Source organism: Colletotrichum tamarilloi (genome assembly GCF_030869305.1).
Source record: "Colletotrichum tamarilloi strain Tom-12 chromosome Unknown Scaffold_36.1, whole genome shotgun sequence".
Taxonomy (NCBI): domain Eukaryota; kingdom Fungi; phylum Ascomycota; class Sordariomycetes; order Glomerellales; family Glomerellaceae; genus Colletotrichum; species Colletotrichum tamarilloi.
The window spans coordinates 133,419-159,633 of NW_026849419.1; the positions used below are offsets into that span (position 1 = coordinate 133,419).

The window sequence follows — 26,215 nt, forward strand, 5'->3', positions numbered from 1 at the left end:
AAAATATCCGTCAACCTCTCAAGGTTGGGAAGTTCCAACTTGGAGGTCAGTGGAGGTGGGTTGTTGAGGTCCCCAATGCCGCTGGGCCGAGGCTTTCGGGGTACCTCAAGGTAGGTAATCAATCGCCAATGATGCCCATCCCCTCATCATCGTGTAGCCATACTTCCTTTTCTCCGCAAGAATTCGGAAATGGACATGGACTTCGTCATTCGTGCGACGTTACCTCTAGCTTCTTCGGCAGCCATGCAGAAGACCTTGTCAACCAATCCGGCAGCCGACCCGATTGTGCCGCCGGCCGTCGGTGTGGCTGTCGTTGTGTTCTGGGTAAGCCAATCGACTGCGACCAACTGTAATCCTGAGATTGCCGTAGGTTCGATCAATATCAAGCCTCGACCTGCATTTCATCTTGGCCGCGCTAGGTACTCCCAACGGGTTCTTCTCAGCATCACATGCCACTAGTCCAGTGCAGCTCAATTGCCATAGCTCTCCAATGTCGAGAAAGAAGCTCACATAAGTCTCACTGTCAGCAACCATCTCGAATTCGGTCTTGGGCCCGAGCCATGGGATGCCGCCACGCCATTTGACCAGCCGTGCGATTACTCTCCAGATGAACACCAGCTCAGGTAATCCACCGGGAAGGATTTGTCCTAGCGCCGAAATCATAGATAGCCGCTCACAGCGCACAGGACTTGGCTCGTCAGTGTGTAATCTTCAAGGTATTTAGGTAGCTACTAACTCATTTCACTCTATGTAAGCATGCCAGGAAATAGCACTTGGATAAGCTATGTTTTGGTATTGTCTGTCTCCTCATCAGTGACCTCTGCACTCATAATGATAGGAGGAAGATTCCCCTCGGTTTTAGTGCCAACGGGCAACCCCGTCAGCGAGCTACCGGCCGGACGGCAGATGGGCCCACAAAAACACGGTGTCATTTGACATTGGGTCCGGTGACCCCCGATTCAAGGGAAGACGAACAGGAGCCAAATTGAACAAAGAACTCAGGACCGCCCAGAAGTACCCCTTCGTTTCAAGCTTACTCACCAATGAAACATGCCTCTTCAAATACTACTGACTAAAGATGTTGTCCCTGAACAGCGGCCGGGTCTCACAGTCCGCCCAGTTTTACGCACTTCTCGCGGTGTCAATGAGCAAAGGTGAAGCGGCCCGCCCCTCACCTCTTAAATCAGACCCATCTACCGTGGATGTCCTGTAGCGTGGCTGGAATGTGTCTTCTCGAAAATACAACGGTCAGTCTTGCCATGATCTTCTCAAGGACCGTCGCCAGTCTCTAGCTCGTTCAAGAAATATCTTCATCGAGAGTGACTCAAAGATTTCCGAGGATGAGTTTTCCACACTCGTTTCCTCAAAACGATGGCCGTGCTCCGTCACACACCACAATGCCTCAGAGCCATCGCCTACAGAATTCATTCACACCTCTTAAGGACCGTCTGTCGTCTCAGCTCCAGGGACCTCCGATGAATACGTCGCACTTCGACTCTCAGGCACATCCTATGAGTCTCCATATTCTTCATACCCAGACTGACCCCCGCTACGTGGTCCCGCCTGACTACACTATACCCAACGTATCACCTGGGCATCCTCAAGATTATTACCAAAGCCAGGGACCTAAGGCAATCTTCCAACCTCATGGGCCAAGTTTTCGCACAGAGTCAGCCCAAGAACCTCTACTATTTGAAAGGCCACCCCCAGATCAATTTGCAAGTAACATATACGAGGACGCAGTATATTTTGATGAAAGGGAGAACGACTCCCTGGACGATGACAGGGGCACTATATCTGCCATAGGCGACTTCCAATACACCAACGACTGGGCCCAGAATAGACTGAGAAACCCGCCGGAGCGGTCTGGTCAGAGTTCTCGAAACTACCCAAGGAAATCGAGGGGCTTTGAGCACGATGACCCTCGAGATCGCGCCATGAGCAGCGAGAAGGGACCTCTTTGGAGTCACCGAGACATCAGCCGGACTAGGTTGGACACAGCAGAAGGATGGCGGCAGCAGGCGAGTTTTGGCGCGCCTCAAACTAGGGAAGAAAGGCATTCCGAACAAAAGCAGGTGCTAAGTTCTGAAAAAGGTGGTGGAGGCCAGGAAATAGCAATGGATTTAGGAAGAGAAAGGCGTTTTCAAGGAGAGATGGGGAGAATTTCCCAAGAACAATGCAGAGGCGCTCGAGGGTCACGCCTTTCGGAATGGGCCTTCTCTGTTACCAGGCCGACGGCTCCCAGGCGACGCGGTTCAGGGTCAAGCCGCTCGACTTCACCCGATGAAGCCATTGACAATTATCAGCGGGAGCCTGTCGCTTAGAGGGAAAACAGTGTTTGCCAGAGCTTCCGCCTTGACAGAAGGAAGCCTTGAGTCATGTTCAAGAGCAATTCGAGGGCTGTCCAAACACGAATTATACCTCCTAGAAGTCTACGAATTCGCGGCGAGGTGGGTCCGTTGCTTCATATAGCATCTATATAGCAATTCACAACACATTAACGCGTAGTGCAAGCTCTTTCGATGCTGACAGTACTATCGGACTGCCCTGGTCATTGGCTGCTGAGCCTGTCTCGACAAGTATGGAGATAGTTATCCGTGGCGAAGGCTTGTCAGAGACGTGTAAACAGGAACAGCAGAACGACTCCTGATACTCAACTTCTGAACGAGGGGTGAAACTCATGACAGCGACAGGGCCCTCGAATCCACGACGACCTCTCGGATGTCGAGCATCACTCCGAGAACATCTATGAAATTTTCTGTCTACATCGGGATTTATCTTGAGCTGGTTCAAGAGCCACCGTTCGTAGCGCATCTCAAGGGGTTCTACTGAAGCTAGGAGTGACACTGTCTACAAGCGATTACTCGTTATACGCCTCGCTTTGCTTAGGAGCCGCACCACTATATTAAAGGCCAAGTCCTCAAACTTGATCTCAAGGCTTGATATTCCATCGACTGAGCGTGATGTATCACAGGCTTCTGCTCTTCGAAAAAAGGCTCGGCCCTTGTAGACTCGAGAAAGCTAAGGATAGCGCCATGTTTGAATGTCCATTCACAGACTTTTCACTACTTGCTTACCCTTGAGTCACTGCTGCATCGTTGAATATGGAACATGGTGCTATATGTGGAATCATCTGAGCAGAAGTAGGATATCCGCCTGAATTTTGCAGCCGTCTATTGGGGATCTTGAGATCCAGTGATTTGGTTCCTCTATAGCGTCCTTTGAACTCGGGTCCAGGGACCCCCGGCGCAGTGACTCGCAACCCCAAAGGCCACGAACGAGAATCAGTATGGACAAAGGACTGAGGTCCACACAAAACACACCTGAATTCAGGCGGCCAAGACATCATAGCCGGCAAAGCATTCGGCCAAAAAGGCTTTACCTGAACAGGAGTCGAGGCCGATTTTTATGCTCTCAAGTACCCCTCATGTTGTTCAAATACTAAAGAGTGAACAAGTGTCTTTGATGCATGGACTTGAATAGACATCTATATAAAGTTATTACAAAGTGGTATGTTGAGGGTGATATGAATAATCTTGTTGAGAACTGGACAGGAATCGTCAGAACTGCAATCGTTTGCAAGAAGCATCTTCATCGTCAGCGGCATAATATAGTATCATAAGGATGAATTCACCACTTCGAGGTGAAACTAGCTCTACCAAGTACCCTGACTACCACCACTGCAACAAAAAAAACTGCCCTCACAAATCTCATTTGGGAGACCCGAGTTCAACATACAACGGACGGCCGCACTGCAATGGACGAGCTTCAGGTTGCGAGCACCCAGACCATTTAAGCCCCGAAGAACTCGAGCAGCGAGTACGTGAACATGCATCGAATCCGGTGATACTGAATGACGAGGGTGTCCCGGAGGACATGTTACCAAAGGTCCAATCCAGAATCCGGGCTCGAATCGCCACGAGAACACACATGAAGGATCAGCCAATGTCGGCAGCCGGCTTACAAGAGTATCGAGAGATACACCCCTATGCATTGAGAAGAGAACCAACTTGGGATACTAGACTGAACCAATGGTTTGTCTCACACGATACGCCTGAATTCCCACACCATATGCCTGGACTCCCACACCATATGCCTGGACTCCCACACCATATGCCTGGACTCCCACACCATATGCCTGGACTCCCACACCATATGCCTGGACTCCCACACCATATGCCTGGTATCCCGATGAGCACGATGCGAGATGATGCCCCACCAATGACAGGCTACGTATGGGCCCGGAATAGTCAGAATTTTCCGAATCAAGGACATTCGAATGTATATGCCCCATACAGAAGGGGCCGCGTAGAGTCTCTAGGGAGCCAGAACTCTCAGACTCCCCCGAATGATCATCGCCATTCACAATCGTACCCCGAAGAGGAGTATGAACCGGTTCCAAGGAACCAAAGTGTTCCGCGTCGCCCGGATCAGGGATTCCAACCGCCTCCAACCCAACACCACGATACACGACAGCATGCACAGAAAGGACAGCGTAGACAGAAAAGCAGATCGGATTCAACGGGACAGAATAGTCAGGTTTTCGAGGATCCGGCATCCTGGCCGCCTGGGACTCGAGATCCATATTCGGAATCGCGCGAATCGGGGGGATACGGACTGGATCTGATGCAAGGTCAGCAGCTTCAACCAGTAATTCATGAAGGTGATAAAGAAACAAGGCCCCGACGACACCGGAAAGGGTCCAGAAATGGGGGGGGATTGCAAATAGATGAGATGCGCCCAGAAAGCGTGTGTGACGGGTCGGTAATGATAGGGGAAGTGAGCACAGTATCGACTCGCCCACCTCGGTAGTATCTTGGGGCTGGTCCATATCAGCACTTCATCCAAGATAGTAAGTAGCAAGACGTTGAAGATGCTGCTTGGTGCGCACGTTCGTGTCGAAAACTTTGGCGGTTTAGCCATTGAATTTGTTTTCCTAGATGCTTTAAGAGGCCCAAGCTCACCTTAGTTAACGCACCCCTCTACGTACTTGCAAAATTGATCAAAGCCGCAACTTCAATATATAGTGGGTGTTGGTGTGCAGTCAGTGGAGCTTCCCTCAGATGTTGTGTGATGTCGTTAAGTTGATATGACCATCGCCTCTGCTTTTACGCAACATGATTGAGGTTGAGATTGGTGAAGCCTGCGATGTTTTGATTGGGCATTCTATGCAGCTTACATGTCACCATTCCGGTCAGCCGCATCGTATGCCGAGATATCAACCTCGCGAAGTGTAGAAGCGGACGGTCTTGGAGGAACAAGCAGGGGCAGTAGTCAGTCAGTTCTGACTCCTTTCCCAAAGAGAAATCCCGATACCTGAATCATATCACTGATTTTCTACCTCTCTATCACAAGGCTCCCTCGTCTACTGAGTCCTTTCTCAATTCGACCGAATCATTCCATAGTGCAAACCGGGCCATGCCGACAGCCAAGGCAAATCAAGCCTCTGACCTCTCCTAAAGTACAAAGTTCTCCTTCCCCCAAGGAAGAGACCTTCCTGTTGGTACCTCCCATCGAAACCCCGCTCCGTCCTAATGCTCATGAAGGGTATTTCCAAAAGTCTCCCCATCGAAAAAGATGCCTCCGCAGAATACTTCAAAACGCCGGAGCCCCCTCTCTCTCGCCGTGAGAGCCAAGAGAAAAAGATAGAGAGCCTAGTAGCTCTTTCCGAACACCTCATAATTTCAATAAAGAAATCCCCTTTTCCCCTTTCATGAAGCCGGTAATGTAAAGAAGAAGAAGATGATGATACGCCCCTGAAGTCCATGGTAAAATGCACCCTTTCGTCGCGGCCTAACAGCCTTGGGTATGCTCCGTCCGTTCCATCGTCTAAAGAGCAAGTTGCGAAACCCTTGCTGGGTTGAAGATACTGTCGTCTGTTTTCTGTTGTCTGTTGTCGGTCATTACAAAGCATCAAGTCGTGATACGCCCCTCCTCTGTCCTTCTCGTCCCCTACTCAAGTCGTGCATGTTGTTTGAGCCAACAACCGTTTTCAAATAGAGGTACAATGGTGATTTTCTCCATAAGCCGATGAAGCGAAATCCCATCTCAACGCCATAGGAAATCTGACGGCTTCACCGGCCTTCCCGTAGCATGTGAGATAATCCTCACATTCTCGCACGCATCCTCAAAGTCGTCGTCCATGTTGTACTCGCGGTAATACCACCCGCCTGTCCGCGGATCCCAGAAGTCCCGTCGGTGCAGCTCGGGCGTGTGAAGGCCTAGATACGACATCCACTGCGTGTGCTCGCGCAGGATGGCCGGGCTGCTGACGTCCTCAGGCCCGAGGACGGTGTTGATGGGCTGAGAGATGGATTTCTGCCCACGGGCGTCGCGGTCGTTGAACATGAGCATCAGGCGGGAGGCGATTTCCTTGTCGATTGCGCTGAGGGGTTGGCCGTGCTCGATGCGAGCTGCCAGGGATGTCAAGTAGGATTTGTGTCCGTTCTTTCTTGGAGAATGGAGATGGGCCTGATAGTTTGTTAGACCTTTTTCCTTTGGGTTCAAAGATGGTGCGCGTTAGTGGGCGTCATCGGCTGTCCTCATACCTTCATCTCTCGCCGGGTGTCCGTGAGGAACGGGCAGTTGTCCATGATGCACCGATAAATCTCCTTGAGGTAGCCCGGCTCGGCCACCGGGGGCGGACAACAGTGGGTCGTCGGCTGCGAGTCCGGCAAGAAAGACACCGGCCGGCACTTTTGACAAAGGCCCCGGACGCACGGCTCGTTTCCAGGTCCTTCATGATCGAGGTAGTAGTGTAACTGGGGGTCCCCGGTACTGTCAACTCATAAAGTTCACCTTAAAAGACGGGTTCGTCTTAAACCCAAAACGGCGCGCATCATATAACGTACCTCTGAGCATCCCGGCCGAGAGAATCCGGGATCCCTCCGTGCATCTGCCGGATTTGGCTGCGCGTCTTGTAAGCGTGTGTGACTCTCACACGGACATTATGTGAATAGGGGCCGAATATGTTAAGGCGGCACGTACTATCCTTAGTTCAATCCGGTCCTTTTGACTGACATCGCCCCGAATCACCTTGGCGGGCAGAGGCATGGCGTTCCATCGCAGACAACACATGGAACACACGTACTTCCTCGGCCACCCAAAGTTCCCCTGCGCGTCCGCCACGGCCTCTGATTCCTGACACCGCCACCCAATGCCGTTACCGTACTCGTGGCGGCTGCCCGAGAGGCCGTAGTAGTCGATACTCCATCCGGTCTGGATCTGGTCCCCGTTGGCCACGGACCGCGATCCGTCCACCTCCGTCGGCAGAGAAAACTCCTGTGGCGCCGGACGGCCCACGGCGTTGCCGAGATAAAACCCTGTGTCACCGTCTACGCGAACGAGAACGTGACGCGGCTGCGAGGGCTCGGCGGCAGAGAGGTCGAACGGGTTGATGATCCCGGCAGGCGGAACCGGAGCAGACGGCTGTTGAGCCGCTGGTGCGGGATATGTGCCGTCGTTGGTACCGCCTTGGCTGCTGTGAATATTCCCGCTGCCGTTGCCGCCGCCGGGGCCGGCGCTTGCTGCACCTCCTCGCGTGATGGCCGCAGAGGCCGGACCACCAGTGACATCCGGTGCTTTACCAAAGCGGGGAGGTCCCGTGCCTTGGCGGCTGCTACTGCTAATACCACTGCCGCCGCCGTGGCTGTTGTGCGATGGTATCAAAGAAGCAGCAACTCCAGGCGGCTCTCGTTCTTGTGGCTGGGCCTGAACGGCAGCCGGGCGTGTTGGTGGCCATTGTGGGCTATACATGAGAGACCCATGATGTGGCGAGGGAAACGGATGGAAATCACCTCCCCCGAGAGAATTCTGATGCCCGACGAATCGATTGGAGACTGTCAGGCTCATGTTACGCGGGGGGAAAGATGTTGTGCTCCTGGAGGGTGCTTGAAGTAAAAAAGGCGGCAGAGCCGGGGACGAAAAGGACCCCAAATTGTCTGGTCTGGTCTGGCCTGGTTGTGCTTCGTTTCCTGGGTTCCTGGTTCCTCTGGTTTCCTGTTATCCTGCGGCGTTTACGTATCTGACAGCTTGCTCTTCTCACGGGATCTTCAGCTGTGAAAGTGATTTGATTGATGCTGCTGATGCTGGCCTGCTGCTTGCCCACGGGTAACTGCAGATGGTAAAGGGAACACAAAGTACGGAGAGAGGCGAAGAGAAGGGACGGGCGGAAGCGAGTCGGGTCATGTACGATGGAGCGGAGAGATAGATCTCAGACAATCAACGCGTGCTGGGAGTGGATGGAAGTTGTGTACAGAGTTGTACAAAGAGTTGAGCGGAAGTGAATGCAGTGAAGAAAGGACGGGAGATGTAGGAGGAGATTCTGATTGAATGACACCCCCCCTGCGCTCACGATATTCTGGTTCACTGGGCTGGACGACTTCCGACGCTGGGCTGGGCATCGGGGGATCGGGGGGGAATCCCTCAAGAATCAAGGTACCACCCAATGAACCCAATCGCAATTCCCCAGTACCACCAGTACCAGCCCTCGGTCACCCAGCGGTTTTTTTCTCGCTGGTTGCTCACCTGAATCAAAAAGAAAAAGAAGGGCAAGGCGAGAAACTACCCCCAGGGTGGCTGGCCCTAGTCTCAGAGTATCGCGAGAAGGAAAAAGCAATGCGCGTTACGGATGGATACCTAGTGTACGCAGTACATACACACTCTGTCTCTCAAAGTCTCTGTGTGGCCCCCATCACCCTTTCAGTAAGTATATCTCCCTCTCCGCCTTGTCATCGTTCGCTCAACGCGTCCTTTGACGGCCCTGTCGCTACCCAGGCACACATACACACGCACTATACTACGTACGTCTGCGCCTTGCAACGTGACTGGTGAACCTGGGGCGGGTTCCAGCGGACGGAAGATGCCCAATTTCTGCAGACCGACGCGTAGGCGTAGCGGATGCGCAGGAGAGCCAGACCCGGCTACGGGTACGTATCCGTACGTACGACACAATGATAGCGTGTGCAGTAGATAATCTTGGGAAGACTGCCAAACTGGAGCCCAAAAAGTCCAAAGTGGCCGGGGTCAGGGAGAGGAGCCAGGGGACCAAAGGCAAGTATCAAGTGAACAGCCAGGGGTTGGGAAGGGGAGGGGGGTGATCCGGGAGAGGAGGGGGGAGGGGAGCAGCAGCGGGCGGTTGGGCCAGGGCCGAGATCGATTCGATATGAGTGAACCTTCTTTTGCAGTGCTATCTCATTCTCCAGTGTTGTGTCCGTACGGATACCCAAAGGATAAGATCCGAGGCTGGACTCCTATGTCATAGTACGGATACAGAAGACATATTACTATGTATAGGTATAGGTAGGGCTCGCTCTCGGCACGGGAAGGCAGGACAGGATGCTGCCGGGTTGCGTTGTGATAGGTATGCTGCAGGTCATCAAACATCATCAGACGAGGCGGAAAGGGCCTGGGCCAACACGGCCACCACCTACGGATACATAATACGGATACACATTGGGCGCAACCTCGTGGCTCCCAGGTTGGGTTCCATGCTTCCCTCAAGAGAGACATCATCGCGGGTACATATCTGTTGCCTTGCACCTGGATGAGCATCAAGACATCCCCGACACCCCTGTTTGCGCGCGTGTATGTCGTGGGTGTCATGCCGCTGCCACAATCTGCATCTGCAGTGTGCGCTGATGTGCTGCGCGCGTTGCGTGCTGCTGCGGCTTGGCTTTTTTTTCTGTCCAGACTCCGCTTCGATGTGCTGTCAGTGTCATAATAATCGTCACTCTTACACATGCGCAGACACCCACGCAGAGTACTTGTGTATGCGTACCCAAAGTAGTTGCGTAGGTACTCAAGTAGGCATCTGTATCTGCGGTTGAGACCACGAAGAAACGCCTCCCCCGGTACGGACGTATGCAGAAGGAAAAAGATAGAGGAGTTGCAGATTCCTCTGAGACTTGTGTCTCGTTCAGTATGACCAGCAGCATCTCAGCAAGCCCCCCCTGCCTCACGTTGGGATTGGTTCGGCACGAGGAGACCCCTCTTTCCCAGGGATTGCTTATATTCCCGTGCACTTATTTGCACAGTACCCGTATAAGTTGTCAGTGGTTTGTTTAGTTTTGTGTGGTTGATGTCGAAAAAACATGACGCCCTATCCGCAACTGGGACCCTAATCCGCGGCACTAAGATAAAATCCACAACTCTCCGATCGATAGACGAAGCAAGACTTGTCAAAAAGTCGATAGTCGACAGGAGGAGCTCCAGGGACAGGCCTCCGAGACGTCTACCTATGGGCAAAGATCCGGGGAAGACGGACCAATAGGCGATGCGTCGAGTGGCGTAAAAGGAGGTGCTGCATCTCGCTCTAAGAAGCGGTTTAGCAGGTTTTGGCCTAGATGTGGAGAGTCTGTTTTTGCTTTTTCCCAAAGTATTTGCCCCTCATCAACAAGTCAACCTCCTTCGGGCCCATTCCCGCTGGAATATGGATCCGCGATGAATACAAATCTCGCAAACCGCGTCAAAGACAAGAACCTCGGAATGGTTAGTGGACATGGCCTGTTAAAGCCCTTTTACCCGCTGCCTTGGTCTCGCTTCCCGTGGGTTCGTGGGCTCGGGTTTTTGACTGCCGTGTTGTGTTGAAATGTATAGCAGCATGCGCATTGTAGTTGATTGTGCGATTACTTTGCCCCGAGCTCTCTGCCTGAGCTTAGCTTTTGCTTGAGCTCTATGCTTGAGCTCTTTGCCTGAGCTCAATGTGTATACGTCAAGTTGCAGTTTCGGCTCTGCACCATCATGCCTTCTGCTACCCAACACCAACACACAACTGATCACTGATACGAAAAGAACCCAGAAAGAGAAACGCCTTGCAATCATAAACGACCACAAAATCCCACATTTGGCTCTCCTCAATTTCGAACGACAGGGCAAAACGCCCGTTCTAACACTAAACCTAACGGCCTGTGCCCAGTGACATATCCCACCGCCGGCACTCGTCCAAACACCTTGACTATTGGACTGCTACCGATATTTCCCACCTCATCCCCTGGCAATCCCTTCTCGTCAACCCCGAAAGGAAAATGTGACGAATGACGACCCGATCGACTGGGCCTGACGATTGCGCTTGGGAGGAGCCAAAGAAAGTTGCCGACGTGCAGCAGCCCCGTTCCGTTGGTGCTGACGGACTGGAGCCTGACAGAAATGCTGACGGACCATGGCTGGCCAGCATGGATGATGGATGGATGAGTGGACTACCTCAGGCAGGCAGGTATTCATACCTAGTCTAGTTAGTTGCACAGCTGTACTTATTCAGACCGAGAACACCATCATAATCAACGTATTCAGGCTGAGGGATCCGAGATACAACACGATCATGGTGTGATCCAACGATTTCTCCCTACCTACGGATATTGTACTCCAGTCTCTCCAAGTCTCAGTCTCACTATCCGATTCCGACTCCCGACTTTCCCACCCATCCCAAATTCCCCATCCCTAGCCTCGCTTCAGCGTGACGTGACAACCTACTTTACTTAGTACATCCCCATCTCCAGCCATCACGAAACATATCAACCCTCACAAAATAAATTCCGATCCAAGTGAAGAATTTTATCTTCCACCACACCCCCATTTCACCTAACTAGCTAGCGCCGAATCGAAATGTCCAGTGCCCAATGTGATCCGCAGCTCCAATTCCTAAGTCATAGCTAAACCCTACACAGCAGTCCTTGACGACAACGAACCGTAGGAGCACTCGAAAAAGCAATAATACAGCGTCCCCGGGTCCCACGGAATCAACTTCCGGACCACCACAACCAACAACTGACACCACCACGATCGACAAGCCACGCGCCGGACACCCGCTTTCCCAGCCAGCCAGGGCACGCCGCACAGGTCTCCAAGAAGAGAGACATGGGGGGGGGGGGGGGCGCCGTACCTTTCCTTGCGTCTCTGCAGATAGGATACCTAGGTACAGTAAGTACGCCGTCGGATGTGCTCTCTTCGACGATCAGCGGTGTGTCGTGCGTGCTGCGTTGGTGGGTTTTTGGCTTTTTCTTTCTTTCTGCAAATAACATAAAACGCTCAACGGGCGAGAAAAGGGATGTGGGAAGCTGAACGGCAGAGAACCTGGTCGAGCTGGTGTCGAGCTGGACTCGGGAGCAGCGCTCGGATGGACAAGGGTCTTGCAGGCTACGGATACAGATACACAAGGGAGCATTAAAAGGGATACACTTGTTCGTTTTGCCGATGCCTAAGATGGTCCAAAGGTGGCTGAACAGCTAGCTGGTCATACTGATCCTACCGACATCCGATACCCATCATCTAGGTCTCTGTTCCATAGTCTAGGGTTCAAACATTGACCATCTTCACCCCCTTGTACGGCAGTCGGGTTCGCGTGTCATACGAACTACCAGCCCTGGAATACCGCGTGAAAATAGCCGCTCTCGGTTCGAACTTGGCGAGACAAGAGACGGAGAATCAGGGTCGCAATCCTCACTTCTCCAGCAAACGGCTGAGCACCCGGATGATGCACATATCTCGACAGTCGTCATTGCGCCACTGCTGTGGCACTGGAACTACATTCCTTTGCTATGCGGATGGCTTTAGTGTCTCAAATTGGGTATTTCAGGAAGCATGGCTCGCAGAGTCGCAGCCTCCTTGCTTCCGGCCTCACACGTATATTGAACCTGGCCAAATTGGCCCCAGAGCGTGTTCCCCGAGTGTCCCCTTGAATGATACCAATGGATCCTCTTGACAACGTTGTAGCAATTCGGAGGATTTGCACGAAACCGGGTACCTTTGCGCACGTTGCACATTCGAATCGGAAACGTTTTGTCGATGACGATTTGGCTTGGCTCCGCTCCTGGCCTCCCGCAAGAGCCGCATGTCAAGCTCTCAGCGTGTCTCCACTCACTCTACGATGTCCGTCAAAAGAAACTGAAATGCTCGGGTTCGACGCACGGTGTTACGTTGGGGGATATGCGTGGAGCTCGAGTTGCACAAACACCTGGCATTTTGCGTGGTGACGGCAAAAAGAAAGCCTTCGCAAGTCTGATTCGCTGTCCTTGCTGGGCCGCATGAGGGACCTAGACGGTGGCTTGAGGCGGTCTGGGAGGTTCTTGGCGCCATGATCAACTCCTGAATTGCATAGAAATGCAGGGAATACTCTGCAAAAGCTAGGCGGATGCTGACTTGTAGACGACATCAATCGTTACGACTGACACCGGCGCAGAACAGTCGCCGAGTAGCCTACATCTAGGCACTGGTGCTGAAGTAATAGTTCTCCCACAGATACTCATAGTCCTCCAGAATGCCACCGACCAGGTTGGGTACTCTGGATCGCACGCCGCCGACAACACCCTTCATGATGTTCTCGTAGAATGCTCCGCGCATGGTCCACCAACCCATGGCCCAGCCTCTCTTGCTCCATTCGTCGCGTTCGAGGGGCGTTGTCCTGAAGCCCCGGTCTCTGAGTTGCCGTGCTGCGTATTCGACGCTCAGACCGACCAGCCACGGTGTCCATGACTTCTTATTCTTGCTTTTCGACAAAGCAATGGCATACACCAACGGGGCGAGGATGTGTAACACCTCTGCTGCCTGTGCACTGCCCTGTAGCTGATTTAGCAGCTTTGCAGCTGGTTTGATATCCTCTGCCGTCAATACCTTGCCCAGGAGATAGCCGCTGATATCACCAGCATTGGGCAGCGAGGGAAGGCTCATGCCCGTTCTGGGCATCGTCCAGTCCTTCTCATGAGGCTTCTGGGCCTCACCGCTGTCTTCCGGTGCGTGCCCATTGGTCGGCTCTTCCAGAATATCCTTCAAAGCGGCATCACTTTCGGCCTCGGTTTCTTCAGGGATAGGCTCACGTTCCGGGAGGACGGGCGACACAAGAGGTCGAGAGCGCGTCACGCGCAATAGTAGCAGGCGGCAGACGGCCTTGATAGCCTCCAAGAGCACGACGACGCGCCATCGACTGCGCTCGCCGCCACGTCTCTTGGCAGCCATCTCGCATAGTAGCTGTGTGTATGTGACCATCTGCAGTAACATGGCAATGCGCCGGTACATGGGACTGCGCTGAGTCCAGTATTTCGTATATCGGGCATGAGGGGATGGCAATCGCGCCATTGGGATGCGCGACAGGGCGCGCATAAGAAGGGTATCATGATATAGAGAGAGGAGCTGCACACTCGAGTGGACAGTTTCGGAAGCAATCTCGGCGTCGCGGAATCGACCTTTGAGAGCCAGTATTAGACGTGCGATAGCGAACACAGTTCTTGTATGGAGAAGTGCCTTACCAGGAATGATGTACGTGAGGGACCGTAAAGCCGACTCTATTTGAGAGACCTGACTAGAGTTCTTGGTGATGAACTCTTCGTACATGTGAAGCCATTGCGGCGGTAATGAAAGAACGGCGCGGATTTTGGACGGCTGATGCGATAGCCGCGTCTTGTTGGGGATATCGGCGGAAGTCGACATGGTGGAGGATTCAAATCATTAGGGCGTGGCGAAGGTTTGCGAAGGTTGCGCAACGAATAGTCGAACAAGAGGTGGGATTGAACGAGCACAGAGAGAAAGCGCGCGGCGGTGATGTCAGCACGAAGAGAATGAAGAAGAAGAAGAAGAGGACAAAATGTCAAAGATGAAGCGGTTGTAAATGACAACGCAGCGACGTTGGGATTTGTGAAGGAAGTGAAAGTGGTTGGCGGAAGTGCGAATTAGGTATTAACGTAGGTAAGCTATCTCACAAACGCCAGAGTCGAGGTGGTGCAGGTGTATCTGTAGGTGCAGACGGGATGGTGGATGGTTTAATGACGGAAAGTTGCAGGGACCTCGGTGGGCACGCTCATCGCGACTGACGCGGAGTGCGCCTGTTGCTCCTGTGCTCCTGCTGATCTGACCTGAGCCCGCGGGCGACCGACCGTAAGCCGAGGTCGCGGCGTCGCCTGCCACCTCTCGGCCCTGCCACCTCAGGCAAGTACGCTGGGTCTCTGGCATGAGATAGGAAAGTGCATCATCACCCGCCTGTCCAATGCATTGGGCCAATGAAATTGCGTTGCATGCCTCGGTAAGGGCAATCCCTGCCGCATCATAGCCCGTCTACTTGCATGCCCTTCCTTACCGTACTTGCCTCTAGGTACTTATACTCAGATTGACATATCCCTACGGACCTCAAGTGACCCTCACGACGATACCAACAACGAACCTCGCTCGCACTACACTCTAACAGGCCTTGGCCCCCTGGAAATATCTTCATATTTGCACAAAGCGATTAGTATTTGCGTTCTAGATCCTCGCAGTACCGCGACCTGGCACTGTTGTGCCACACTGACAGCCCGTCAACATAGCTGCAACGAGTACATGGAAGGGGCCCGAGACAGCCTGCTCTGAAGCACATGTCGTCTTCGTCTCCAATAGAAATAGTAGGGTATCACAAAAACAAAATGCCTTGCCCGAGGCCAAACTCCTGTGCGGGCAGAACGAGGCCCCGACCCAAGTCCACTCATACGTAGAGGTCCATCTCATAGTTGAATGGATTCGATATGACTGCATCTCGTTTTGGTGCATTGTTCGAGTCCTCTATTCGACCACATCAGATTCTCTCGAATCCAGCATCTGCGAGCTCAACTCCAGTAGGGAGCATCGGCCGTCCCTGCATCGGGAACGGCCAAAACAAAGGGTTCTCCATCACCTTGGCCGCCCGCTCAACTGATGCTTGTCCTGGCTCCGTGGATTTAAGGCCCATGGCTACCGCCGGGTTCGGTACGTCAGCTGCATCGGCGCTGCCTCCCCAAGCGCATATGAAGTCATCTTCAATGACGTTGGGCGCAAAGAAGTTGAGACTGCTCGTGTACGGCCTGACAAGATGTGCGTACTCGGCATCTGAGGCTACTTCGCCGCCCATATCGACGTCCATGTTCCACTTCTTGGCAAGGTACCGTAGTATGTTCAGCGCCTGTTCGGCAAAATGGTGGCACGGTGCCATCTCCTCCAGATCCCGAATACCTTGCTGGATAGCTTCTACAACGCGAGGCGGGTATGAGGGTGGATCATTCGGATCCGTGTTTTGGCCTGGCCCTTCAAAGGCCTTCTGCAATGGCAGTGAAGAAGAGGTTGTGGCACCGATGGCTAGATGCATGATGGCTGATGTGAGTACAAAGTACGGGACAAATGATGGCGTCCGCCGTAGAGTGTACAATTGCGAGTAAGATCGCAATAGACCTTGGATGGCATCTGCCGCCTGCCCACATACGTCTCGGGGTAATAGCTTAGAGCCAATGATCTTAAGCTTGATGAGGGGACGAAACAGAAGTAGGATCGCAAAATGATAGTACATGCTGTGGCGATATCCGGTTAGTACGTGTTGCAGCCATGTATCTCTTTTGAGAAAACTTACTGCGCGAACAGGACCGCTGGTGTGAAGTTGTGCCCCAGCCTCAGAACCTCTGGTATCTTGTCATACCAGTTGAGATACTGGGTATAAATGCCGAGAAGGTCACGGCTGGTCAGCGGGCGCCCCGGGGAGTGCAAAACGTAGAGGCTTTGGTGCACGAGCTCGCTCAATTCACAAAAGCACTTATAAACAGATCGAACGTTGGATGGCTGCTCGGCGGACCGCTGCAATGGTGCGCCTATCGATGAACCTGAGCCTCTGTCGCTTGGAGAGCCTGAAGCCTCGCCTAAGTTTATCAAAGACTTACCATCGTCAGTGTAAGGGATCCAAAGAGAGGCTTCTATGTCATCTATTATGGCAGGCTTTGGCGGCAGATGAGGAAAGCAGGAACATTGCGGAAGTGAGCCGGTCGCTAAAGACCACGCACTGGGAGACAGTCAGGTTGCAAGACACGATGCCAGACTTCGATACAAGAAACTCACTGGTCGAGAGCGAATGCGCCCCAGAAAGTTGCAGCCTGAACCGCAAACTCGTCATCGTCTCCATCTTCCTCGAGCTGATGAAGTCCCATCTCGATAGCAAGACGAATGCTTTGCCCGGCATAGTACCAACTTTCCGAGTCTCTGCCACAGCTGGCTTCTCGAATAGACATGATACCCAGGGCTTGAATGGTGGTGAGATTGTGGTGGTTTTTCTCCTTGTAGAATAGACTTTGTGCTTCTTTGAAAAAGTGATCGCCAGAGGTGTACGGGTCGTTGGGATTCGCTCTAGTACTCGGCTTACTGGAGAAACGGCACCCGAGAGCCAAGAGCGCGTTGACGAGTATCGGGGAGCAATAGCGTTCGACGCCATTCTGGAAATCTCTGAGGAAATGCTCCTTACTCAGAGACGCAAAGGTTGGGTACTCCCAACAGAAGTACAGGGCTAGCAGATGTTGGACCAACGAACCATCTTCCGTAATGTTTGTCCATTCTTCGGGGGGCAGCTTCATGTCAGGCAATTCTAGCGGGGCTAGCACCTGGTCGGCGCCCTGATGCTTCGAGCCGCCTTCGGAGGCTTCCGTGTTACTCGCCGACTCAGCCCAGGTGTCGAACAGTCCCTGTGGCGGCCTATTGGTGTCTGCGCTCCAGTTCATTGCGTCGGGGTGAGAGTTACTTCGGGTGCTCTGGCTGTGTGATGAAGGGTGCCAAGGACTGTTCGGATCAATCTCCTGGCGCAAGCCAGACTGCCCAGTGATCGGACTCATGGCTACGGAGCCATGATCTCCTAGGTTCCTGGTTCTGATGGGCGCCGGATATCCACCTGGCCGAGTCCCTGGGCCTGCGCTCGCATCGCTGGACTGTTCGTTTGGGCGTGCAAAGGAAGTCCTTGCACCACCAGCACCAGCACCGCCTATCCAGTCCGAGACTGATTCAAGCGATTGCCCATTGCGCAGTCGTTGCAACACATCCTCCCACATATCGGGGCGAACGAGGGCGGCTATGACCTGATCGCTACTTTTCTGGCGTTGGCGCAAATTCTCGAGCTCGGTTCGGAGATTCTCCTTGGATTGGCGGACTGGGACCTCGTAGACACATTCTACGTCCTTCTGACCCTTGCACCGACCGCAAGGTCTTTGCCCGTCGCACTATTCGAAAAACTGTCAGCGCAAAGAAAAGCGTAGGCGGGCACGGGGGTACCATCTGCTGCTGGCTTACTTTTGCTCGCTTTTTGCGACACTCGGTACAGGCATTGGGCGTGACCACTCCTAGGCCCCTCTTCCTCTTTTGCAGGTTAGCAGCACTGGAGCTGCTTGACGGCGTAGGCGCATTGTGAGGAGCGGAGGTTGAAGAGGAAGCGGTTGCAGGTGGTGCCCCCGCGGAGGAAGCAGAGCCGGCAGCGGGTTGTGGCTGCTGTTGGCTATCGGGTGCCTCCTCCATATCGGCAGGAATTGAGCGCTTCAGGTTGACTGGTTGTAGGCTCGAGCCGAGTCTACAGGGCGAACTCGACTTTTAGGACTTTGTTTGTGAATTGACATAATGAGGCCGTTCATAGGCGGGAGCTGGTCGTCATGGATCCGAGAAAAGAACAGAAACCTTCGGACAGGTATGGCCTAGGGAAAGTGCCACCCAGTAGCTACGTTGAGTGTCTGGATGGATCGCGCTAGGTATAGAGCTGAGGAGGAGGCGCGCGCAGGAAAGGCGTCCCGCGTGAGAATCGGACAGATCGCGGGAGGTGACCACGAAAGGCCGGATTGCGCAGCAGGTGAATTGACCTTGGCTAGCCGTGGGTGCTATCGTTGTCGTCGAGCGGCGGACAAGCGAGCAGTGTCAAGAGACGGGAGGACGGCAGGTTGACAGCGAGAACTGCCCCTCTTTGGTAAAGGCACTTGCTATCGAACCATGCGCTCGGTGTACAATTGGATATGCAATTATCCTGTGGAGCAAATGTAAGTAGCACTTGAGAATTCTTGCGCGCCAACCGTTAGGATGTCATTGGGCCCGTGGGAAATGGCGCGGGTGGTGAGTGACTGGAGAGAATGGGAGACAGGGAGCGCAAAAATTGGGCAGCCCGTGATGGAAAGAAACAGGTGGTGGAAAAGGCGGGAAAGGATGGCAGTGTGCAGCGAACGGCCAGGTCGGGTCCCCAGTCAGAGAAGACGGACGAGGCGACGGAAGGAGGAAAAGACGGTAGATGAAGCACAGACACACAAGATGCAATCCCGTAATTAAGGCAGGTATTCCTTACGGAGTAGGTATCTTACGAATACAGACTGAGGAATCTTGGAAAGGGAAGGAAGGAAGCACGGAACGTCAGGTGAAGTACCTTCCTTACCTTGGCCTTGGTCCTCGCTCCTTGGGAAGGAGGAGGTACGGATACGTGACAGGGCAGCTCCTTCCCCAGATTCCCGGGCCTCCAGCCGCGCAAGGTCCAGCTACCTGAAATTGTACGGTACTCCCGTCTGAGGCGCGAGGGGTAGGTGAAACTTTTTTGCTTCCAAGGCAGGGCTGGGACGCCTCAGGCAAACCTGAAAGAAGTTGAGACTGGCTTCTTTTCAGCTGAATCAAGTACCTATCTTTCTTTCTGTACTCTTGGAAATGACTGGCTAGCGGTGACAAAGGCAAGCAAGGCACACGCATTGAGGTAAGCAAGTAAGGTAGGATACGCGGAGCTTCGATTGGTAAGGGTGAGGATTGAGCTTCATGCAGCCAATTTACCTTACCGCCCCTGAATAGTAAGCATCCACGATGTGGCTCTCTTGCTTATTCTCATCTTCGTCACTTTATATTAAGACCCCGATACCCTTCATGACCCGAAAATATTTCATCTCAAGAAGCACAAAGCCAAGCAAGTTGCGATGGTTCTTTTCAGATAAGCGGCACTACGTCACTCTGCCCGTCAACAAGTCCGAGCGCCAGTAAAGCGTACTTTTCGCAGGTTCTCAGTCCAAGCCTCAAGGCAATACCGTATTATGGATAAGGTGCCCGTATATCTCCTCCGTTTTCTACGTGTACCTTACCTCAACTGGCGAGCCGACAGGCTAACGCACATTAGCTTGCTGCCGCTACCAGAGGAGAGCCGTAGGTCATCCTGATTTGGCTGCTTCTGAGCCCGGCAGTCGACCCTTCTGGAAGCCAGAGTTCCCCAACTCAGACACCATCTCATTGCGTGAGGACCTACTTCAAAGTGAGATTGTGATGCTTCGGGTACCTCAAGCCTTGACAACTCCAGGCTCTGCAGCACGAGGGGTTCCTCAAGGGGTTCCTCGAGACCGATATCACGATCTCAGACCGGGCTGGAACTTTTGCTCCGCCGTAGTCCACTCTGGCGATGCTGAACTGCGATTATGGGGCATCGAGCATAACGCGTTCTAGCAAAAACCCTGGTCGGCGACCCTCACTGCGTCAGGGGGTTCCCTTGCCCACTAGAGCAGAGGTACCTGAGGTGGTTGCCAAGTTGGAGCTCCGATACGACGGTGTCCTGGCATATCTCTCATCGTGATTACCTAGGCGTCCCGAGGCTAGTTGTGGATGGATGGATTCTTCCGACTGGAGCAGTCTGAAGTGTGAAGAGAATTAGGTTTTTGCTGCCCCCGCGCCAATAGACAACGAGGCCTTTGGTCTTGTATAGTTTTGCTCCGGAGCCTTACGTAGACATATATCCACGCGTGAAAAGAGAGAACAGTGAGGACGAGATGAGATGGAGCTCCTTGTCTGGCAATCCCGGGTCCCGGGCACATATGGGCTGAACGGTTGAACGAGACCCAAGTCCCAGCCCGAACATGCGCCATGCTGAGGCGTTTCGAAGAGACGGGAATACAGTACACTTCCGGAAGAAAGAATTAAGCCACACTAAGCATCCCATCTATGCCGTGCGCAAAGGCTCGCGACATCGTGGCTTGTGCGACCAACGCTTAGCTCGTTCACTCGCCCACGCGCTCTATCGTCGCCGAACATTCCACGGCGTTTGTTCCCCAACCCCTCTTCTCCGAGACAGATTCTGACTTCCCCAACTTGATCGGAAGCGAGTGTCTCTGCCGAAAACAGGGCAGCTTTTGGGGGTCCAACAGGTAGGTGATGCTTCGGGGTGGCAAAGCTCAGGGGTGACGGAATATACTCCGTCGCATGAGCTGGATGCGCTCTTTCTAAGGATGAGGTATATGAAACAGGTAGCTACCGGACAGTCAGTTATGGTCATGTTGAGATCTGCCGCGGACAGATGCCTTGAGAATTCTTACGAGGCTTCAGCAGTTCAGCCTCAAAAACTCGGGTTTCCTCCGCTCCAGCGCTGGAAAAGAATGCGATGCCGCGATTCAGGGATCCCCAATTCGAATGGTCCTGTCTGTTGGAAGTGGGGACAAATTTTGACAAGGCCGAATTCTCCGCCAAAGGCCATTTCTTTGACGTCATAATATCGAACTGGGCCTAGCCCGATTATCGATAAGAGCAAGTCCTAAGCTGCTCCATACAGATTTCTTGCTCATGTACCTTACCGAACGGTAAGCTGGGCTCGGTGTAGGTAGTAAATGCGGCCTTTGCGGTCGTACAATGAAGGATATTGACAAATGAACTTTTTAGCATTGTGAGGAGTCGCAAGGATCAAGTTCCCGCGAGTCTCTGTGTGTTTGCAAAACAACGTATCCTGATCGCCAGTGGAAGCAGTAGCCGAAGCCCACCCCGTCCCGAGCCTCCAGATGACGCCGCATCTGGCCCCCAAAACCTTGTTCCTGAATATGTACTTTATACAATTAAACCTTGCAACTCCAATCCCATGCATTGTGTACCCCTGTTTTGCTGTGTGCGCTCACTCCTCTGTAGGACAGTAAACATCCTTGAGAGCCTCATTGTAAGCCTACTTCTGCTGTCTCAGTAACCCTTGACGGGGCTCAGGGCTCGTCCGTATTTCGTGGGGCTTCGCAGGCGATCGCGATCACCCTTGCTTGGGCTACGGCGCCCTGAAGGAGTCTGAGGAGGCATGATCGCCTTCATCTTTGGCGGCGATGCACCGTCGGTATCGGTGTCATCGTTGTCATACTGCAGGTGCCGGCGGTGCGATGGCGTCTGGACGGGAACCCACATGTACGCCTGAGAGGGTTCCGGTATCACTGATGGCTCGGGAGCCATGCCAGACGAAGCGCGATGTGATGGCGTAGGACGGGATGGGCCGGCATTATTCGCCATGCGACCCAGAGCAAGATTGTTGGCAATGATGCTGAGGAAGACCACGCCAAAGAAGAAGAGCTGTGACTGTTAGCTGGGTTGCCATAAGATAGTAGTAGGAGATATTGCTTACCCAAGCCTTCATCTGCATGGCACCAGCAAACTCGTTGAGAATTTCGGCGATTTGCTTAACCGTGACCCTAACTCTCATGATGGCTGATGAGTCCTGAATCATACACTCGGCCCACTCATCGCACATGGCCTTCAGAGCAGGACGGTCCTTTTTGATGCACTCATTCAGAGTGTATTCCGTCCGGCACTGAGTGATCCTGTTCTCGATGTCCAATCGAGCTGCATCGTTGGCGTTTCGAATATCCGACCTCACAGAATCGAACATGGTCCAACAGACGAACACAAAGCCCGATACAATGGCGCAGTTGATCAGAAGTTGAATCCAGCGGTAGAGATTCTCGGGCGCATTTGGGTGTTCCTCCAATGTGTGGAAGAGATTGCTGATCCAGCTGCGGTTTTTCTTCGTCTTTCTGCTGCCCTTCCCACCACGCGCACCTGCCGAGCGGGATCCACTGTCGTCTGAGTCCTCCTCCGACTCATCCCAATCCTGTGATCCGTGAAACCGGACGCTGCCGACGTCCCTGTCCATGTTGTGTCGCTTCCGCTTCCTTATAGCGGGGTAGTCTCGTCCACTTCGGGGGATCTCGCCCTTACCGGGCACATGGCGCTTCAATGACTGAAGGCCAGCCTTACCGTAGCGAAGGTTCTTGTTGACCTTGGACGGAGTGATGGTGCCCATGTTCATGTCGCCGAATCGATCGACGTCGGGCGTGTCGTCTGGAAATTCCGAATTTTCCGTCAAGGCGGGGCTAGTCTCTGCGCCTGAAGCTTCCGAAAAGGCGCTCTCGTCGAACGGTTTGCGCGGGGTAGTGAAGGCAGGGTTTCGGAATGGCGGCGCGGTGTTGCTACTTTGTATTCGAGGCGAGAAGAGAGACGTATGTGGTAAAGCTGGAAGCGGCTTAGATGGGGTGTTCGCAAAGAGGTTCGGCTTGGATGGGCTGGAGAATGGGTTCGGCTTGGAGCTTGTGGCAAATTTGTTGGGCGAGTTGAAGACTGAGTAAAGGCAGGAAAGTCAGTAAACATTCTCGAAATAGAGGCCAGCGGATGACCTAGGACGATGGTTGGGATATCGTGACTGGGGTGTGAGCTCACTATTCTGATTGCTACTTCTCGCAACGTGGGAAAATGGACTGGTCGCATCTAGGGGACCTCGGTCCTGATATTCCCATTCCATGGGACTTTCGTAGGTTCGGCGATCCATTGTGAACTTCTTTGCATGCGACAATCTGGGAAGACAAAGTGAAGTGGTGATGTGGGTGGGAAGTGCCTAGCAGCTCTCGTCGCGATCGGTCCGGGGGTGGCGGCCAAGGGTCGAAATATTCTGAGGTAGCTGCTGTCAAGAACAAACCACAGTTCTAGAAATCAAAGTAAACAAACCGTGCCTCAGGCAACGGAACCTCCCGGTGGCTTCGATCTTAGCTCTTTGGGACTTGGTGGAGTACGTACCGACGTGAGCCAAGAGCATTTTCGTGCACTAGCCACAGCTGGGCAAAGATGGCGATCCACTATTTGGGCACCCTGTGGCTGGTGACACCTTCCCAGTTCCTTTACGACTTGAGCTTGGGCCATCGGAAAATCGAAGGGCGACGACGGCGAGGCAAGGCGGCTCTTTTTACACTATCCATTTCATTGAATCCAACCTAATTCTCACTCATCAACCCCCAGAGTCGCGCTTCGAATACTCCTCCATAGCGTGCGCGCATCTGAATCAGCCACAATGTCGGATATCGAATCCCTCCCCGAGTCTCCGGCGCCCGACCGCGATGATGAGCGCCGCGAGGATGCCGCCAACGTCTCCGACGACGACTTACTCTCAGAAATCGACGAGGATCAGTTCGAGGACTACGACCCAGAGACGGCAAATATTGAGGATCGCCCAGTAGCTGTTGATGAAGATGTGGCCAAGACGCTCAAGGCGTCGAAGCGCAAGATTGCCGATGGCGCAAAAGCGAAGAAGCCTAAGGAAGGACGCCGAGAGAAGAGATCACGCGATGACGAAGTCTCTGGTGATATGGATATCGATTCGAGAGGCCCGGCCAGAAAGTCGAGACGCCAGGCCGATGCCGGCGAGAGGAAGCCGCGGCCCAGCAAGCCTGCCGAGCCTGAGATTGATGACGAGTCCCATCTCAGCCCCGAGGAGCGCAGCCGGAGAGCGATTGATCGGGCGTTAGACGCGGCCATGAAGGGACCGGCCAAGCGCAAGAAGAAGAAGGACGAGATTGTGGGTGCCATCGCGTTATTTGCGGTCTTGGGAGTGCTAGCTAACGGTGGACAATGCAGGACCTCGAGGACGAAATCGACGAGGAGATTGCCGATCTCAAGGTTGCCATGGAGAAGGCTTGCGAAGCTGACAACACGGCGCGCGAGGCTGGCCAGCCAGCCGTTCACAAGCTGAAGCTCTTACCATCAGTGACCGGTCTCCTGAACAGGAACAACATCCAGCACGCCATCCTCGATCCCGATACCAACTTCCTTCAGCACGTCAAGTTCTTCCTCGAACCTTTGAACGACGGCAGTCTTCCGGCATACAATATCCAGCGCGATATTTTTACTACTCTTATCAGACTCCCAATTGAGAAGGAGACTTTGCTGAGCAGTGGCATCGGAAAGGTTGTCTACTTTTACACCCGATCCAAGAGACCTGAACCCAGCATCAAGCGCATGGCCGAGCGTCTTCTGGGTGATTGGAGCCGACCGATCCTCAAGCGGACCGACGACTACAAGAAGCGCCACGTTGAGACGCGCGAGTTCGACTATGAGTACGTCATAATCATGAATCGCCTTCTACTTACAATGCTAACAGTGTCACTCCAGAGCTCTCAAGATGTCCCAGCGCCAGGCTGGAAGTTCCCAGTTCACCCTCACGCAGCGCCCGTCCCAATCCGCCAGAGAATTGGAGCGCGAGGCCATGCTCGCACCCGTCGCCACGTCGAACCGTGCCCGTCCCGGCGGTCTCCCCGACAGCTACACCATCGCGCCCAAGAGCACCTACGATGTCTCGCGGGCGCCCGAGCATCGTCCCATCGGTGCTGGTGGTCTAGAGGCGTTCCGGAAGATGACTCAGAACCGCAAGAAGCGGTAAGGCAACAAAGAGGGCATGGTAGCTGCCAGGATAGGCTGGAGATTAGCCAACATGGGCTCCCGGGAGAGGGGCGATGATTTTCCTTCACTGGGCTTGATGAAAAAGAAGAGCTCAACACTTGTATTATTTGAGCATCAAACTGGCGTTCCGGGGACGAGGGCTGTGACAAGCAAGAGATTTTTTAGGAATCGAGAGAAGAAGAATGCAAACATTTCAAGGAACCGAGTGAAGAGGCCTTAAGTTTTTTCCGATTCTGGCATTGTGTGACATCACCAGATATTTCTGTTCAAGCCCTGCACAAAAGTAGGTACACGTCAAGAAGGGTGTGGCGTGGCTCACATTGAAGTTCATCCAGGTACTCAGGATCCAGCGCATTGAAGCAAGGTGAAGGAAAGGAACGCCCATGCGACTGCCTCTGAACATCGCATCACCTCCTTCCATTGAACATACGTCTCTCTCCATCTCCTTCTCCGTCAGAGTACATCTATCATCAAGATAGCACTTACAAATCACAGGCGTGCGTTCGAGGCACATATTACTTGTTGGAAAAAAAAATGGAAACCCGACAATGGTTCGCGGCACACAAATCATGTATGTTCATTGTACCTAGGGTAAGAGCTTCCCATTTGTCCCATCCTTTCCTATTCTCCTAGATTCTATTCATTGTGTCCGACAAAAACTGTCAAACTCTGTTTATGCTTCACCACTTATGGCCTGGCTTTCTCCATCCCTTATATGCATCCCCCCATTGCCTTCCATTTGCCTTTGCTTTCCTCTCCTTTCCTTCCTTCTTTACCTCCTCCCTCGATCATCATCCTCTCCTTCCCCTCTGTCAATTGCAGTACTTTCATCAAATTGTAAGTTTTGGGTGTATAGCAGCGAACAAAGCGCTTCTGTGTTAGGCACTTGCAAGGAGCGGAACCTCGCGCATTGTGCTATAAAAAGGTTGCGAACATCAAGCCAAAGTCAGGGTACAACAACGCTGGCGACAAAGATGCAGAAATGCTGATGATGCAATGCAGGGGGACT

The 26,215-nt window shown here is 53.2% G+C and overlaps 12 protein-coding genes across 12 annotated transcripts; 4 read left to right on the top strand and 8 right to left on the bottom strand.

The window, feature by feature from the left end:
- Positions 1-1,397: 1,397 nt before the first annotated feature.
- On the top strand, positions 1,398-2,287 carry CTAM01_09293 (uncharacterized protein; the record flags this gene model as incomplete). Its single annotated transcript, XM_060525312.1, has 2 exons — positions 1,398-2,075; positions 2,231-2,287. The coding sequence occupies 2 exons, from the start codon at positions 1,398-1,400 to the stop codon at positions 2,285-2,287; spliced, it is 735 nt and encodes a 244-aa protein (XP_060380017.1).
- A 200-nt stretch (positions 2,288-2,487) lies between these two features.
- Positions 2,488-3,346, bottom strand: CTAM01_09294 (uncharacterized protein; the record flags this gene model as incomplete). The annotated part of the gene is made up of 2 exons (XM_060525313.1): positions 2,488-2,746; positions 3,078-3,346. The coding sequence occupies 2 exons, from the start codon at positions 3,344-3,346 to the stop codon at positions 2,488-2,490; spliced, it is 528 nt and encodes a 175-aa protein (XP_060380018.1).
- A 2,702-nt stretch (positions 3,347-6,048) lies between these two features.
- Positions 6,049-7,998, bottom strand: CTAM01_09295 (uncharacterized protein; the record flags this gene model as incomplete). The annotated part of the gene is made up of 4 exons (XM_060525314.1): positions 6,049-6,471; positions 6,549-6,777; positions 6,852-6,908; positions 7,091-7,998. Coding segments are annotated over 4 exons (1,617 nt in total), but the record flags the coding sequence as incomplete, so codon positions are not given.
- A 618-nt stretch (positions 7,999-8,616) lies between these two features.
- On the top strand, positions 8,617-8,832 carry CTAM01_09296 (uncharacterized protein; the record flags this gene model as incomplete). Its single annotated transcript, XM_060525315.1, has 1 exon — positions 8,617-8,832. One exon carries the CDS (start codon positions 8,617-8,619, stop codon positions 8,830-8,832), a length of 216 nt encoding a protein of 71 aa, XP_060380020.1.
- A 360-nt stretch (positions 8,833-9,192) lies between these two features.
- Positions 9,193-9,900, bottom strand: CTAM01_09297 (uncharacterized protein; the record flags this gene model as incomplete). Its single annotated transcript, XM_060525316.1, has 1 exon — positions 9,193-9,900. A coding segment is annotated over one exon (708 nt), but the record flags the coding sequence as incomplete, so codon positions are not given.
- A 606-nt stretch (positions 9,901-10,506) lies between these two features.
- Positions 10,507-10,821, bottom strand: CTAM01_09298 (uncharacterized protein; the record flags this gene model as incomplete). Its single annotated transcript, XM_060525317.1, has 1 exon — positions 10,507-10,821. The coding sequence occupies one exon, from the start codon at positions 10,819-10,821 to the stop codon at positions 10,507-10,509; it is 315 nt and encodes a 104-aa protein (XP_060380022.1).
- Positions 10,822-11,950: 1,129 nt separating this feature from the next.
- CTAM01_09299 (uncharacterized protein) lies at positions 11,951-12,160 on the bottom strand (the record flags this gene model as incomplete). The annotated part of the gene is made up of 1 exon (XM_060525318.1): positions 11,951-12,160. The coding sequence occupies one exon, from the start codon at positions 12,158-12,160 to the stop codon at positions 11,951-11,953; it is 210 nt and encodes a 69-aa protein (XP_060380023.1).
- Positions 12,161-13,197: 1,037 nt separating this feature from the next.
- On the bottom strand, positions 13,198-14,418 carry CTAM01_09300 (peroxisomal membrane protein; the record flags this gene model as incomplete). The annotated part of the gene is made up of 2 exons (XM_060525319.1): positions 13,198-14,174; positions 14,238-14,418. The coding sequence occupies 2 exons, from the start codon at positions 14,416-14,418 to the stop codon at positions 13,198-13,200; spliced, it is 1,158 nt and encodes a 385-aa protein (XP_060380024.1).
- Positions 14,419-15,532: 1,114 nt separating this feature from the next.
- CTAM01_09301 (fungal specific transcription factor) lies at positions 15,533-18,252 on the bottom strand (the record flags this gene model as incomplete). The annotated part of the gene is made up of 5 exons (XM_060525320.1): positions 15,533-16,277; positions 16,337-16,571; positions 16,641-16,759; positions 16,816-17,960; positions 18,031-18,252. The coding sequence occupies 5 exons, from the start codon at positions 18,250-18,252 to the stop codon at positions 15,533-15,535; spliced, it is 2,466 nt and encodes an 821-aa protein (XP_060380025.1).
- A 3,426-nt stretch (positions 18,253-21,678) lies between these two features.
- On the bottom strand, positions 21,679-23,305 carry CTAM01_09302 (Di-sulfide bridge nucleocytoplasmic transport domain-containing protein; the record flags this gene model as incomplete). Its single annotated transcript, XM_060525321.1, has 3 exons — positions 21,679-22,053; positions 22,106-23,097; positions 23,197-23,305. 3 exons carry the CDS (start codon positions 23,303-23,305, stop codon positions 21,679-21,681), a joined length of 1,476 nt encoding a protein of 491 aa, XP_060380026.1.
- A 516-nt stretch (positions 23,306-23,821) lies between these two features.
- CTAM01_09303 (uncharacterized protein) lies at positions 23,822-25,186 on the top strand (the record flags this gene model as incomplete). The annotated part of the gene is made up of 3 exons (XM_060525322.1): positions 23,822-24,325; positions 24,385-24,863; positions 24,919-25,186. The coding sequence occupies 3 exons, from the start codon at positions 23,822-23,824 to the stop codon at positions 25,184-25,186; spliced, it is 1,251 nt and encodes a 416-aa protein (XP_060380027.1).
- Positions 25,187-25,895: 709 nt separating this feature from the next.
- CTAM01_09304 (uncharacterized protein) lies at positions 25,896-26,195 on the top strand (the record flags this gene model as incomplete). Its single annotated transcript, XM_060525323.1, has 1 exon — positions 25,896-26,195. The coding sequence occupies one exon, from the start codon at positions 25,896-25,898 to the stop codon at positions 26,193-26,195; it is 300 nt and encodes a 99-aa protein (XP_060380028.1).
- Positions 26,196-26,215: the final 20 nt, after the last annotated feature.